The sequence below is a fragment of the Aquarana catesbeiana genome, linkage group LG05 (genome assembly GCF_042186555.1).
Source record: "Aquarana catesbeiana isolate 2022-GZ linkage group LG05, ASM4218655v1, whole genome shotgun sequence".
Taxonomy (NCBI): Eukaryota; Metazoa; Chordata; class Amphibia; order Anura; family Ranidae; genus Aquarana; species Aquarana catesbeiana.
The window spans coordinates 526,450,926-526,464,717 of NC_133328.1; the positions used below are offsets into that span (position 1 = coordinate 526,450,926).

A 13,792-nucleotide genomic window follows, 5' to 3' on the forward strand; every position below is an offset into this window, starting at 1 on the left:
AGGAGACAGTGATGATAAATGGGGTGGTGAACCTCACAAAGTATGAAAAACTAATACAAAAATGGTAGAAACGCCCACAAAAATGTCCAAATAGTGGGAAGACTGGCTCCTCAATCTTCAACCGAACTGGAAAATGCACCAAAGAGCAACGTGAGCACGAACGAACATTCAGGTAGAAGAATGGGTACTCTTACCAGATCTGTTGGACACACCTACCGTACGGCAGTGCATCTATAGGGCTTTGGGATATTGGATCCCCAGTGGTAACGCCAAACTGGGTGATCTCCTGTAGGCCTCGAATTGCAATCTGAACAGTAGTAGATGTAAGTAAAAACGGAGGTTCCTGAAGATTGAACACGCGCCAAACAGGTCCAGCAATGAAGCTGGTCCCAAGGTGGTCATCAGATGACCTTGGGACCAGCTTCATTGCTGGACCTGTCTGGCGGGTGTTCAATCCTTGGGAATAGACGCACTGCCGTACGGTAGGTGCGTCCAACAGATCTGGTAAGAGTACCCATTCTTCTACCTGAATATTCGTTCGTGCTCACCTTGCTCTTTGGTGCATTTTCCAGTTCGGTTGAAGATTGAGGAGCCAGTTTTCCCACTATTTGGACATTTTTGTGGACATTTCTCCCACTTTTGTATTAGTTTTTCACATACTTTGTGAGGTTCACCAGCCCATTTATCATCACTGTCTCCTATTGCATCCATCCCGACTATTTGATTGAGACGGTTTGGATGCAGATAGGTAGATATTACTTCTAGCGCTACACTTCTTGTTTACACTTCCACTTTGACTTGGTTTGTCTGTGTGTTAGCAGCTCTTTGTTTATTTTATATTTTTTATTTTTTTCATTGGGTATAGCACAGTATTTTCACCCTTTTTACACACCTTCTCCATTGACCCCTTTACACTGTTAGAAGTAGGCTCTACCCCACTGACCACCAATAAAAGGAAGCACCAAAGTCCCTTCTCTTCTGGCCTCCAGTGAAAAGGGGCACGTCACTGACTACCAATGTAAGCGGGCATTTTTCCACAGACCATCAAGGTAAGCAAGCATTTTTTCCCTAATCACAATGTAAGGGAATACTATATTTTTCACTTTCGGTATTTCCTGGCTATTTTTTTTAGTTGTATAACAGAGCAACCTTGAGTCTGAACCTATGCCAAGCACTTTCCGTTTTTTTGTTTTTTTTTTATTCTTAAAGTGATTGCAAGGTCTTTTTTTTTTCTTTAAAAAAAAAAAATCAAAACATGTCATACTTACCTGCCCTGTGCAGTGGATTTGCATAGAGCAGCCCAGATTCTCCTCTTCTCGGGTCCCTCTTCTGTGCTCCTGGTCCCTCCCTCCTGTTGAGTGCCCCCACAGCAAGCAGTTTGCTATGGGGGCACTCGAGCCATGTCACAGCTCCCTGTGTCCATTCAGACACGTAGCCGTGGCCTGGCCCTATCCCCTCTCTCTCCTGATTGGCTGACTGACTTTGACAACAGCAGGAACCAATGGCACCACTGCTGTGTCTCAGCCAATCAGGAGGGAGAGTCCCGGATGGCACAGACACTCGTAGACATCACTGGGCAAAGATGGGGCACAGTCTTCAACTGTATATATCCTTTAGAAAGTGCTCTTCATGTTAGCAGATTTTCTCTCTCTAGTTAAGACTGCAGAGAACCCTGGGAATACAAAGACAGCTGATTGGAGAAAAGGCACACACCCCCTCTCCTCAGATAGAGGCTTTCAGCTCAGTTTGTTCCTTGTCTAGTTCAGGACTTTGCTAATCTATTTATAGCAATCTCCCCAACACAAAACTCTGGCTGCTTTTATCATATGTGAGGGAGAACTTGTCCGGCTGATAACAGAAGGGAGCAAGAGACAGCTACAGGACAGAGGGCTTTTTAAAAGAGATAAGAAAAACACAAGATATATGTGCCCAGCTCAAATTTCATGAATCGAGTTTACATTCACTTTAAGTCTACAACTTTCTGTTTATGCTACTGTACCATGAGATGAAGGAAAACAAAAACAAAAAAAAACAAAAAAAGAATTTTCATGGGTGCTTACATGTTGAAAAGTAAATAATATTATAATTGTGGGACGATGGCTCCTGACTAGACAGTGCTATTAAATCATAAACCATTGTCACACAGAGCACATCCCAGAGTGACGGAAGAGGTATTGTTGAACAGTGGTGCTCCAGGTAGCAAGAGATAAAAGTTAAAGCCAGAAAAGGTAAAACCCTCAGACTACCAGCTGTTTACCTTGCAAGGCAAACAAAGTGGTCCCTAAATGCTCCGAAAAACTGCTCAAATAACACTCACCTAGAATGCTACTACCTATTAACATTGCATTGCTGTACTACTGTGCCATTAATTTTGAATGGCACACCAACTCACTGAGGCAATTCACCTGCATTCACTTCAAACATGTTATAGTGCGTTGGTAGCCTATTCATTTTGAGTGGACAGCCTTAACGCAGTGCATGCAATTTAACACACTGTGGAGGTATAAATGCGCTAAAATTAAAAACGCAGTGCATGCCAAAGCTAGATTTATTACGGTGCTCTGTAGCACAGATGCTTCGACTTCTATTGTAACAGGAAATTGGTGATGGTCTTCAAAATTAATAACACTTCAACATGCATACAGCAGCGCACGCTTTAAAGCGGAGCTCCACCTAAAAGGGCAAGCTCCGCTCGATCAAACCCTCCCCCCCTTCCACCGCCACATTTGGCACTTTTTTTTTGGGGGGGGGGGACCTGGGGACCCGATTTTGACGACATGTACTAGAGCTGCACGATTCTGGCTAAAATGAGAATCACAATTTTTTTCCTTAGAGGATAGATCACGTTTCTCACGGCGTAACATCATCTTTCATAATAAAACAAAAAAAAAATTGGGCTATTTTTTTTTTTTTTTTTTAATTTTATTCATCGAAGTATATTTTTCCCAAAAAATTGAAAGAGTGCTGGGCAAACACAGTGTGACAAAAAAATATATTGCAGCAATTGACATTTTATTCCCTAGGGTCTCTGCTAAAATATACATAATGTTTGGGGGTTCCAAGTAATTTTCTAGCAAAAAATATTGATTTTAACTTAAGAAACAAGTGTCAGAAAAAGCCTTAGACTTTAAGTGGTTAAACTTCCTGCATACACGTTGTTTAAAAACCTTGTCAGACTGCCTGGATTTTTCTTTTAACACACAGAAGTTTCTCTTTGATCTAAGAAGGTTATACAATTTTTCTTTATAAAACTTGACATACTGCCCGGATGTTTTCTTTTGACAGCTTAGGCTTCATGCAAAGGAGACGCCGTTGCAAACTCTGCTGAACACGTGTTTTTAAAAGATGAAACCGGCATTTAGAAACGCCCGTTTTGCCACGTTTAGCGGCGTTTTACCGCGTTTGGATCTAGAAGCGTTTAGTTAAGATAACAAAGACCCTCCCCAAGCACTTTTCTGCAGTAGAGAATGACATTTTGCGACCCGATTTTGGGGCCCCATATCTCAGAGCCACTTGGTGCTAGGAACTTTGGATATGTTGTAGTGCTAGCTCCACGGTGTTTGCACACCAAATTTGGGGTTCCTAGCACTAAGTGGCCCAGAGATATGGGGCCCCAATTCGGGTCGCAAAATGTCATTCTCTGCTGCAGAAAAGTGCTTGACATTTTCCGACCCGATTTTGGGGCCCCGTATCTCGGGGCCACTTGGTGCTAGGAACCCCAACTTTGGATATGTTGTAGTGGCAAAGTCGGGTCGCAAAATGTCATTCTCTGCTGCAGTTTACCATCATATTTCTGTGTTTTCTGGTCCAAAAAATAGGGTTCCTTTAGAAACACTTATAAACACAAACGCGGCACCAGCGTTTAGCCACGTTTGGCGTCTGAAACATGGAAAACTTTTGCGTCTGAACCCATTTTTTGCTTCTGGAAAAACTAGGTTAAACGCAACTGCCTAAAAACACCATAAAACGAGACTGTGTACATGGACACATAGGATAACACTGAATGAATTCAGGGGCAGTTGAAAAAAAGTGTCCAACTGCCTCTGAACGCGTGTTTAACAGCGTCTCGTGTAGTGAGCAAATAAGTCTCTCCACTTGTTATATGAAAGAATCAGCAAACTCTGCAACAAGAGATAGTCAGTGGGGTTGAATCGAGATCATGATTTTTTTAACGATTAATTGCGCATCTCTAACAGATACTCACTCCCACTTCCAGCTAATATCCCCAATTGGCACTCTACGACATTTCCGCCCCTTCTCTTATCCCCTGCTGCCTTCTAGGACACACACACAGGTCCCAGAAGTCGGCGGGATCATTCTGAAAGAGCAGTGTGACTCACGCATGCACAATAGGAAACCGGTATGTAATGAAAACAGAAGGGTTTTATTTAAAAATTTCATTAGCATGTTGATGAAGGAGCAAAGGAAAAAACCAGGGAAGGGGAAAGTATAAGCTGATTTATCTTCAGTATTAGTCATATTAAAGTCAAACTGAAATTTTACAGTTACAGAATCAACCTTTTGCACAGTCAGATATAGAGTTGTCCCGATACCGATACAAGTATCGGTACCGAGCATTTGCCCAAGTACTTGTACTTGGGCAAATGCTCCTGATGCTTCCGCCGATACCTGTACATTCAGCAGTGATCGCGCGTGTGGGAGTTACAAGCTCCCCCCCCCCCCCTCCCCCCCGCAGCTTTCAGCTGCTTAGTGACATACAGTGGTGATCGGTGCTTGTAACTCCCCCACATGCGATCACCGCTGACTGTTACCGCATCCTCCATGCCCTCTTCATTCCGCCTTCCCCCTCCGCTCCTCTGTCCCCCTCCGTTGTGCTGTCTCTCTCTCCATGTCCTTCTTTGTGTATGGACTGTCAGCTGACTCTGTCCATTCACATAACTGAAACATTGTAATCTCCTGTGATTACAATGTCTCAGTTTATGAATAGAGAGGAGCCGCTGTCTTCTCTCCATTCATTCTCAGTGCAGCTGAGGCTGTAGAGAAAGGGACTGGGGAATCTCTATCCTCCGTCTCTTTCTCTGTCTCAAGCGGGAGATACCAGGGGTCTGTTAAGACCCCTGATATCTCACCAAAACCCCCCAACAGGGCTGATAAAAAAAAAAAAAAAACACACATTGCAATAAATAATAAAAACATTATTATTGTAAAAAATAAAAAAAATAAAAAATATTATTGTAAAAAAATAAAAATGTAAATAAAATTAAAAAAAAAAAAAAAAAAAAAAAAAAAAAAAAACACACAGACACCATTCATCACCCCCCTAAAAAAAAAAAAAAAAAAAAAAAAAAAAAAAAAAGTATCGGTAATCGGCGAGTACTTAAAAAAAAAAAGTATCGGTACTTGTACTCGGTCCTAAAAAAGTGGTATGGGGACAACCCTAGTCAGATACATGGGCCCCAGTGGCAGGGGAGGACTTATTCTCTTTTTTTCATCACTCTCCACATCTTATGTCCCACAGGGGTGTGTATGAAAATTGTACCAACAAAAAAAAAAAATGTCTTGTTTTCCCCAAAAACCTTTTAAGCCGTGGTCTGTAGAATTAGTTGGAGATAACCGGTTGCAAGGGGCGACAATACATTTTCTTGGCAGCATATATTTTTCCTGCACAAGCCTAAACTTTGTTATTTCACATCTCTTGCACAAACTTTTACTTACCTAGCATACGAATGTACAAGGCAGTTTGGTCAGAGCTGTCATATGATATTGCCCCACGTCTCTGCAAGGGGGGGGGAAAAAAAAAAAAAAAAAAAAAAAAAAAAAAACAGAAAACATCAATTGACAAAGTTAATCTGTAAAAGGTAATAAGAAACAATTATATAACAATAAAAAAATAATAAAAAGGCAAGATTTATAAAAACTATGCTCTCCAGTTTTCCAACCAAGCAAGATCAAACCCAATTCCAGGCACAAAAACAATATAAACCCTTGTGGTGGGGTCCACACTCAAATGACACTACAGAAGTAACTTGTGGATAACGAGCAAAGTGGCCTTTTAGGACCTTGTTCTTCCTATGCCGCCCACTCTCTCCTGCCACCCCCTCTATTACCAGTAGATAGATTCATGCATTGCATGAATCTAGCTATGGCCGCCACTGCCACCCCCTATTGAAGTGCCCGGCCCCTTTTTGGGCACAGGGCGCCTGAATTACAGCAGCGGGGGGGTGTTTTTGAAGCACCTGATTAGAGCCATAGGCTGTAATGGGCGTCAAAAAAGGTGACTTGCGAGCGCCATGCTGGGCGCTCGCAGGTCACTCAGCTATGTTAAAAAAAGCGAATTAATATTTGCTTTCCTAACACTAACCAGCCTCTCCACCAATCAGGTGCTCTGGGCTGTTACCCGTCACCTGATTTGCTAAAACAACAGGCGCCGCTACTGGACGCCTATCACGAGGAGAGGATGGGAGATTAGGACGGCAGGAGACGCACTAAGGCCCCCGCTCGTCGTCTTCACCCGCTGCCCCACCAAGACAGGGAAAGTGCCGGGCAGATGGCGAGCGGGCGGGGGTCACACTGGGGGCATTCAAGGGCACAGTGGCAGCGTTTGATGGGCACAGTGGCTGCAATTGATTTTTCTTCAAATTTTTTTTTGCGTGGCCCACCCGAATATATATATATATATATACACACACACATACACACACACACACATTACTGTTCTAAATGTGGCTTCATTACACAAGCAAAGTCAATTCCAAACGAAAAAAAAAAAAAACCATAACATTTACTGCTGTGCGGACATCATTTTACAAAGTACTGTGACAATCATTTTCTGAGAGGGAAAAAAAAAGCCTAAAAACACCAGAGCGAGACAATTCACTCAACTGATTCAAGTATGTGTCTGGTAGCTATATGCTGGCTGGGCAAAAACAACTGAACCACATTATGCCATCATATCCACTATACTGCATAAAGGAAACATGCAAAAAGTATTTTTTTTTTAATACACAGTATTAGAGATAGGACACAGAGTTGTGTCAATTACACCAATTACATCTAGACATGGCTAGATAAGCAATTTCCCACTACAAAATCAGACTGTACAGCATGTGCAGCTACTGGTTTTCAAATGTCATGAACCCATCTCTCCACCTCATCCAATCTGAGGAAGTCTTGTATTCTTTGTAATACAAGACTTTTCCTGAATGGCACTAATAAGGACTTTATTTCCAGCAGCAGAAGTGAAGTGCCTTGTACTGCTGCTGGAACACAGCGCCACTGTACATCTCAAACTGCTACAGTATATTACAGACTAGTGATGGCTAACCTTGGCCCCCCAGATGTTTTGGAACTATATTTCCCATGATGCTCATGCACTCTGCAGTCTAGTTGAGCATCATGGGAAATGTAGTTCCAAAACATCTGGGGTGCCGAGGTTCGCCATCTTATAGATTAATGCCTGGCATGCAAATCTCATATCGAAAAATTAACAGTTTACTAAAGTTATGAAAATTCTCCTACAACAGAATAAAAATTCAGAAGTGATGTAATAAGTTGCAATGTATTTGTATTGTATTTTTGAACAACTGTACCGATTAAAATGAAAATCATACGCTCAAAACACACCTCCAAGATGACCACTACCTTGCCAAATAAGCTGAAGGTAAAGGTGATGGACTGGCCAAGCATGTCCCAAGACCTAAACCCTATTGAGCATCTGTGGGGCATCCTCAAAATGGAAGATGGAGTAACGCAAGGTCTCTGGTATCCTACAAGAAACATTTTCGTGCTTGTCCCATTGGATAATATCAGATGTCGCGATTGGCTCTCAAAAGCTGTGTATCAACGATCGGATTATCGTGCGATTGCTTTGAAAGCGGTATTTTTTGTATGATTTTCTGATCCGGTGTACGGGCCTTAAAGCATCAGCCAGTCTGTTCTGGCATGAAAATGAATCAAAAACAATTTACAGCGCCAGGAAACCTGGAGTCCTGGTTTAATGCATTATTTTGACTTCTAGTCAAAATAATGCATTAAACCAGAAGTTTGTCAAAGATTGCGTGAACTTTTATTTTAATACTTAAAAGAATTACTGCAGAGGTTAAGGGGTAGGGGGGTGGGGGGCGGTCAGCCTGTCAGTGCTTAGACCATACGCCGCACACTGCATCAAATCGGTCTGCGCGGCTGTCATCCCAGAAGGAAGCCTCTTCTAAAGATTATGCACAAGAAAGCCTGCAAACAGTTTGCTGAAGACGAGCAAGCAGACTAAGGACATGGATTACTAGAACCATGTCCCGTGGTCTGATGAGATATATAATAATAATAATATATATAATAAACAATATAAACTTACGGTATTTGGTTCAGATAGTGTCAAGCATGCGTGGCAGCAACCAGGTGAGGAGTACTAAGACAAGTGCCTTGCCTACTGTCAAGCATGGTGGTGGGAGTGTCATGGTCTGGGGCACTGGGGAGCTACAGTTCATTGAGGGAACCATGAATGCCAACATGTACTGTGACATACTGAAGCAGAGCATGATCCCCTCCCTTCGGAGACTGGGCCGCAGGGCAGTGTTCAAACATAACAACCCCAAACACACCTCCAAGATGACCACTGCCTTGCCAAAGCAGCTGAGGGTAAAGGTGATGGACTGGCCAAGCATGTCTCCAGACCTAAACCCTATTGAGCATCTGTGGAGCATCCTCAAAACAGAAGGTGGAGTAACGCAAGGTCTCTAACATCCACCAGCTCCTTGAAGTTGTCATGGAGGAGTGGCAGGGGACTCCAGTGGCAACCTGTGAAGCTCTGGTAAACTCCATGCCCAAGAGGGTAAAGGCAGTGCTGGAAAATAGTGTTGGCCACACAAAATAGACACTTTGGGCCCAATTTGGACATTTTCACTTAGGAGTGTACTCACTTTTGTTGCCAGCGGTTTAGACATTAATGGCTGTGTTGGCAAAAGCAAATTGACACTGTTATACAAGCTGTACATTCACTATTTTACATTATAGCAAAGTGTCATTTCTTCAGTGTTGTCACATGAAAAGATATAATAAAATATTTACAAAAATGTGAGGGGTGTACTCACTTTTGTGAGGTACTGTATATGCACAAGCTGCAGGACGACATCAGACCAGGCCGCAGTCTTTCACTGCTCTGTGATCCAATTCTGAAGCTCCTGTGCCCATTGTAGGCACTTTTGGCTGTGGACACAGGTCAGCATGGGTTACTCTGACCAAACTGCGAAGCTCATTTTTTTTCTGCTTTCCACACATCAACTTCAGGGACAACATGGTTACCTAATGCTGGTGACTCAAAATTTATAGTTAGAACTGCAGTACACTGAGGTGCCGTGTAATGGCCTCTGCATCTTATGCATATATTTGCAAATGTGTGCAAACTAAACCCCTGGTTTTACCATGAACTGTTAGATGGGAAAATTTGGTTTGTTGCAGGCTGGTTGGTAAGTGAGCTGGGAATTTGTTGTTTTTTTACATACCCAATATATCTGTCCCGCTTTCAGATGTCATTGTAACAAGATAATCAAGATTATTCGTTTTACCTGTCAGTGGTCATGAAGTTATGGCTGATCAGTGTTTATAGTAACATATATAAAAAAAAAAGTATATGTAATAAAGTAGAAAACGCAAACTCAAAGCAATTTAAATGTGCAATTGTAAATTTTAGTAAAATGGAAAATCTTAAGCTAACAAAATGACCCAAACTTTTTTTGCCAACAAGGTGCTGCAAGTATTTTTAGCAAGATCGGACACTAGTTAAAATGCAGGGCAAGGAAAAGGGTCATTTATCAGCAGTAAGCACTCACCGGAGATTAGGGACATCCAGAGCTTCTGGGTATGAATAAGCTTGTAATCCATTACCCCTCTCCCATATGACAACACTAGACTCTCGTGATTAGCCCAGCACCATAGTGGGCCTGAGAAATGAATACATGGCCCTGACAAATCAGTTTGGATCTCACACAAGGCTTTATTTTCCCAGGACCTGTGTGGATCGGCCAGGGACTTGTGTAAACAGAAAACTTGTTTATATAAGATATGCTCTACAAATATTCAAAAAAAAAAAAAAAACAAAAAAAAAAAAAAAAAAAAAAAACACAAAAAAACTGGCTGGAATAGAATATGCTAAACATAGCCAGATGTACAGTCATATTACAGTAACATTTACTACACACACAGCTCATAAATGGAATATATCTTGGGTGCTCCACTTGTGGCAACAAAAAAAATCAGTTTGCAATGCAAAAGCCATAGGGATAAGAAAGATTCTAGGACACAATTTTTTGTCTTTCTGTACCTGAATTTGTAAAATGAAATCAAATAAGGGGTAGGACAAAAAGGAGCGAAAGTAAAATGTACAACAAGCAAGATAAAGCACTGCCAAGTAGAGAAGAGGTTAACTATCAGTAGCAGGAAATGATGTAAAGAACACAGCAAAAACAACAATGACATATTGACATGGACTATAAGAGTGCAATACATTTGTGAAAGTGCCTTACAGCAGTGGAGTACACCCTTCACATTTTTGTAAATACTTTTATATCTTTTCATGTTCATGTTCATGTGACAACACTATAGAAATGACACTTTGCTACAATGTAAAGTAGTGAGTGTACAGCTTGTATAACAGTGCAAATTTGCTGTCCCCTCAAATAACTCAACACGGCCATTAATGTCTAAACCACTGGCAACAAAAGTGAGTACACCCCTAAGTGAAAATGTCCAAATTGGGCCCAATTAGCCATTTTCCCTCCCTGGTGTCATGTGACTCGTTAGTGTTACAAGGTCTCAGGTGTGAATGAGGAGCAGGTGTGTTAAATTTGATGTCATCGCTCTCTCTCTCTTATACTGGTCACTGGAGGAAGGAAATTTGGTCAAAATTGATGGCAAGATGATTGCAGTATGTTATCAAAAAATACTGGAGGAACATTTGCATTCATCAGACAGGAAGCTGCGAATGGGATGCACTTGGACATTTCAACATGACAATTATCTAAAAAGCACAAGGCCAAGTTGACCTGTCATTGGCTACAGCAGAATAAAGTGAAGGTTCTGGAGTGGCCATCACAGTCTCCTGACCTCAATATCATTGAGCCACTCTGGGGAGATCTCAAACGTGCAGTTCATGCAAGACTACCCAAGAATTTACAGAGGATTGGGCAGCTTTACCATCTGAGAAGGTAAAAAGCCTCATCCACAAATTACTTCTAGATGTCATTGATGTTAAAGGGGCAATACACGGTATTAAGTGGAACTGGGATATGTAAACTTTTGATCAGGGTCATTTGGGTAGTTTGTTTGTGATTATGATTTAAAAAGAGTAAACACAGTTAATTGATAATAAATGGCTTCAGCCAAACACTAACCACGAGAAAGAAAAGTTTCATAAAATTCTGCCAGGGTATGTAAACATATACACTAAGATGGAAGCACTACACTTGCAATATAGACAATGGGAGTTATTTACAAAAGGCCAATCCACTTTGCACTACAAGTGCAACGTGCACTAGAAATTGCACTTGGAAGTGCAGTCACTGTAAATCTGAGGGGTAGATCTGAAATGAGGGGAAGCTCTGCTGATTTTATCATCCAATCATGTGCAAGCTAAAATGCTGTTTTTTATTTTCCTTGCATGTCCCTCTCAGATCTACAGCGACTGCACTTCCAAGTGCACTTTCAGTGTAATTTCAAGTGCACTTTGCACCTGTATTTTGCACTTGTAGTGCAAAGTTGATTTGACTTTCGTAAATAACCCCCAATGTCTCTATAAATTAGCACATTAGATTTGATTTCTGTACCAACCAAGCCCTGTACAGAAGATTACAGATTTCATACCACTTCAAAAGTGACCCTTAAAATAGGACATTCTACTCCCCCCCCCCCCTCCCCCCCACAAAAAAAAAAAAAAAAACTATTTTATACCTACATTAAGTCAAACACAACAATGTGTCAAAGCTCTAAAAGAGGTGCTACGATGTCTTCATACCTTTGAAGTAATCCACTTGATAAGTATCACAGCTATTGACCAGATTAATGCAATTCCCATTGAGTCACACAAAACACTGCATCATGCTCTGCTTTTGTCCCTCCAACAGCAGAAAGAGGCTTTTAGGGCATGCTTAATGACAAGCAATCTGTGACATTAAACAGAATGGCTCCAAGTGAGTTGAGCTCTAAGCAGCTGCACTAACACAGCAGTCACCTGATGACTGTGGGCAGAGCTCCTGTATGAAATACTGCTGAGACCAGCAACAACAAGACGAAGGGGATCGCACACAACTCCAAAACACAGCCACACTTCAAGAGAGACGGAGCTTCACACTTCACAAAATATATATATATATATACCATTAATTATTAGCTGAAAAACTGGGTGGTAGCAAAGGCCCTCCCTTTGTTGACTCTCTATTCAAATATACCTCCCTAAAGTACCCAGCTAGAGGTGAAACAGATTTCTTAAAAGATAAGTTCACCTAAAAAAAAAAGCACCGGACTGCATCAAAAACACACATGCGGACTGTGTTTATATGGTGTGAACTGGCCCTAAATGCACTTTTTTTTTTTTACCTACAAAAAAAATGTGCATTTATTTTATTTTTTACTTAGAGCCTGTAAAACACTGCACCTGCAGGTGCCAAGCAGAACTCCTGCAGACTGGTCTGTGTATCTGTCTGCTCGTACCTCATATCGCCAGGCAGAAACACACTGACAATAAAAGAGAATGAACTACCAAAGCACTCAGAGCCAAGGGAGTTCGCCGAAAGCCACAAAGGCTATCGGTAATTGTAGTTTACCATTGACAAAGCACTGCGAATGAATGAATGAATGAATGAATGAATGAATGAATGAATGAAGTGGCTGGGCGCACTGAGACCCGCATGGACACATTTTTAAACGGCGACAGTGGGCGCCCAGAGAATGTGCACACTCGCTTTCACTGTGGAGGAGAGGGGAGATGCTGCAGCAGCTGGTATATGTAACACGTTCCACAAGATGAACTTATCCTTTAAAGTGTTATCTAGGGATGCACCAAAATTTCGGCCACCGAAACATATCGGCCGAAAATGGCCCTTTTGGCAAAAAGCCGAAACAGAATTTTTGCCGATACCGAAAGGGGCGGGGCCCACCCCTGGTGTCGCCTATCAGGGGGGCTTTCTATATTGTAGAAGAGAGGAGAGCCGCCGCCTGTTTGATTACAGTGCCGGGAACATCACAGCTTTCATTTCAATAGCTGTGTGTTCCCTGCTGCGCGCCGTCACATACAGCCCCTCCCCCTTGTCCGGGCACTTTGATAGACAGATCACCCGTCCAATGGGACAGGTGATCTGTCTATCAAAGTGCCCGGACAAGGGGGAGGGGCTGTATGTGACGGCACGCAGCGGGGGAACACAGCTATTGAAATGAAAGCTGTGATGTTCCCGGCGCTATAATCAAACAGGCGGCGGCTCTCCTCTCCCTTCACTGGCTGCAATGGGGACACTGGCTGCACTACTGGGGACACAGGCTGGCTGCATCTGACGGGCACTGGTGAGGCTGCATTGATCTCTTGTATCATGTCCCCAGTCTCTGACCATCTCCTGTGCCATGTCCCCAGTCTCTGACCATCTCCTGTGCCATGTCCCCAGTCTCTGACCATCTCCTGTGCCATGTCCCCAGTCTCTGACCATCTCCTGTACCATGTCCCCAGTCTCTGACCATGTCCCCAGTCTCTGACCATCTCTTGTACCATGTCCCCAGTCTCTGACTATCTCCTGTATAAAAATATTTTTAAAAACAGTCACTTTCGGTATCGGTGTTGTTTCGGTATCGGTTT

General features: G+C 42.4%; 1 protein-coding gene across 3 annotated transcripts in view; it reads right to left on the reverse strand.

Moving 5' to 3' along the window:
- Nucleotides 1–13,792, reverse strand: part of PDE7A (phosphodiesterase 7A) — a 226,302-nt gene that overhangs the window by 89,694 nt on the left and 122,816 nt on the right. For 2 of the 3 annotated variants that reach the window (XM_073631713.1, XM_073631715.1), the window contains exon 2: nt 5,677–5,737. In XM_073631713.1, coding sequence (XP_073487814.1) covers nt 5,677–5,737 — 61 coding nt within the window. Of the gene's footprint in view, nt 1–5,676; nt 5,738–11,965; nt 12,267–13,792 lie in introns of those variants that run through there. The other variant, XM_073631714.1, reaches the window with a different exon arrangement.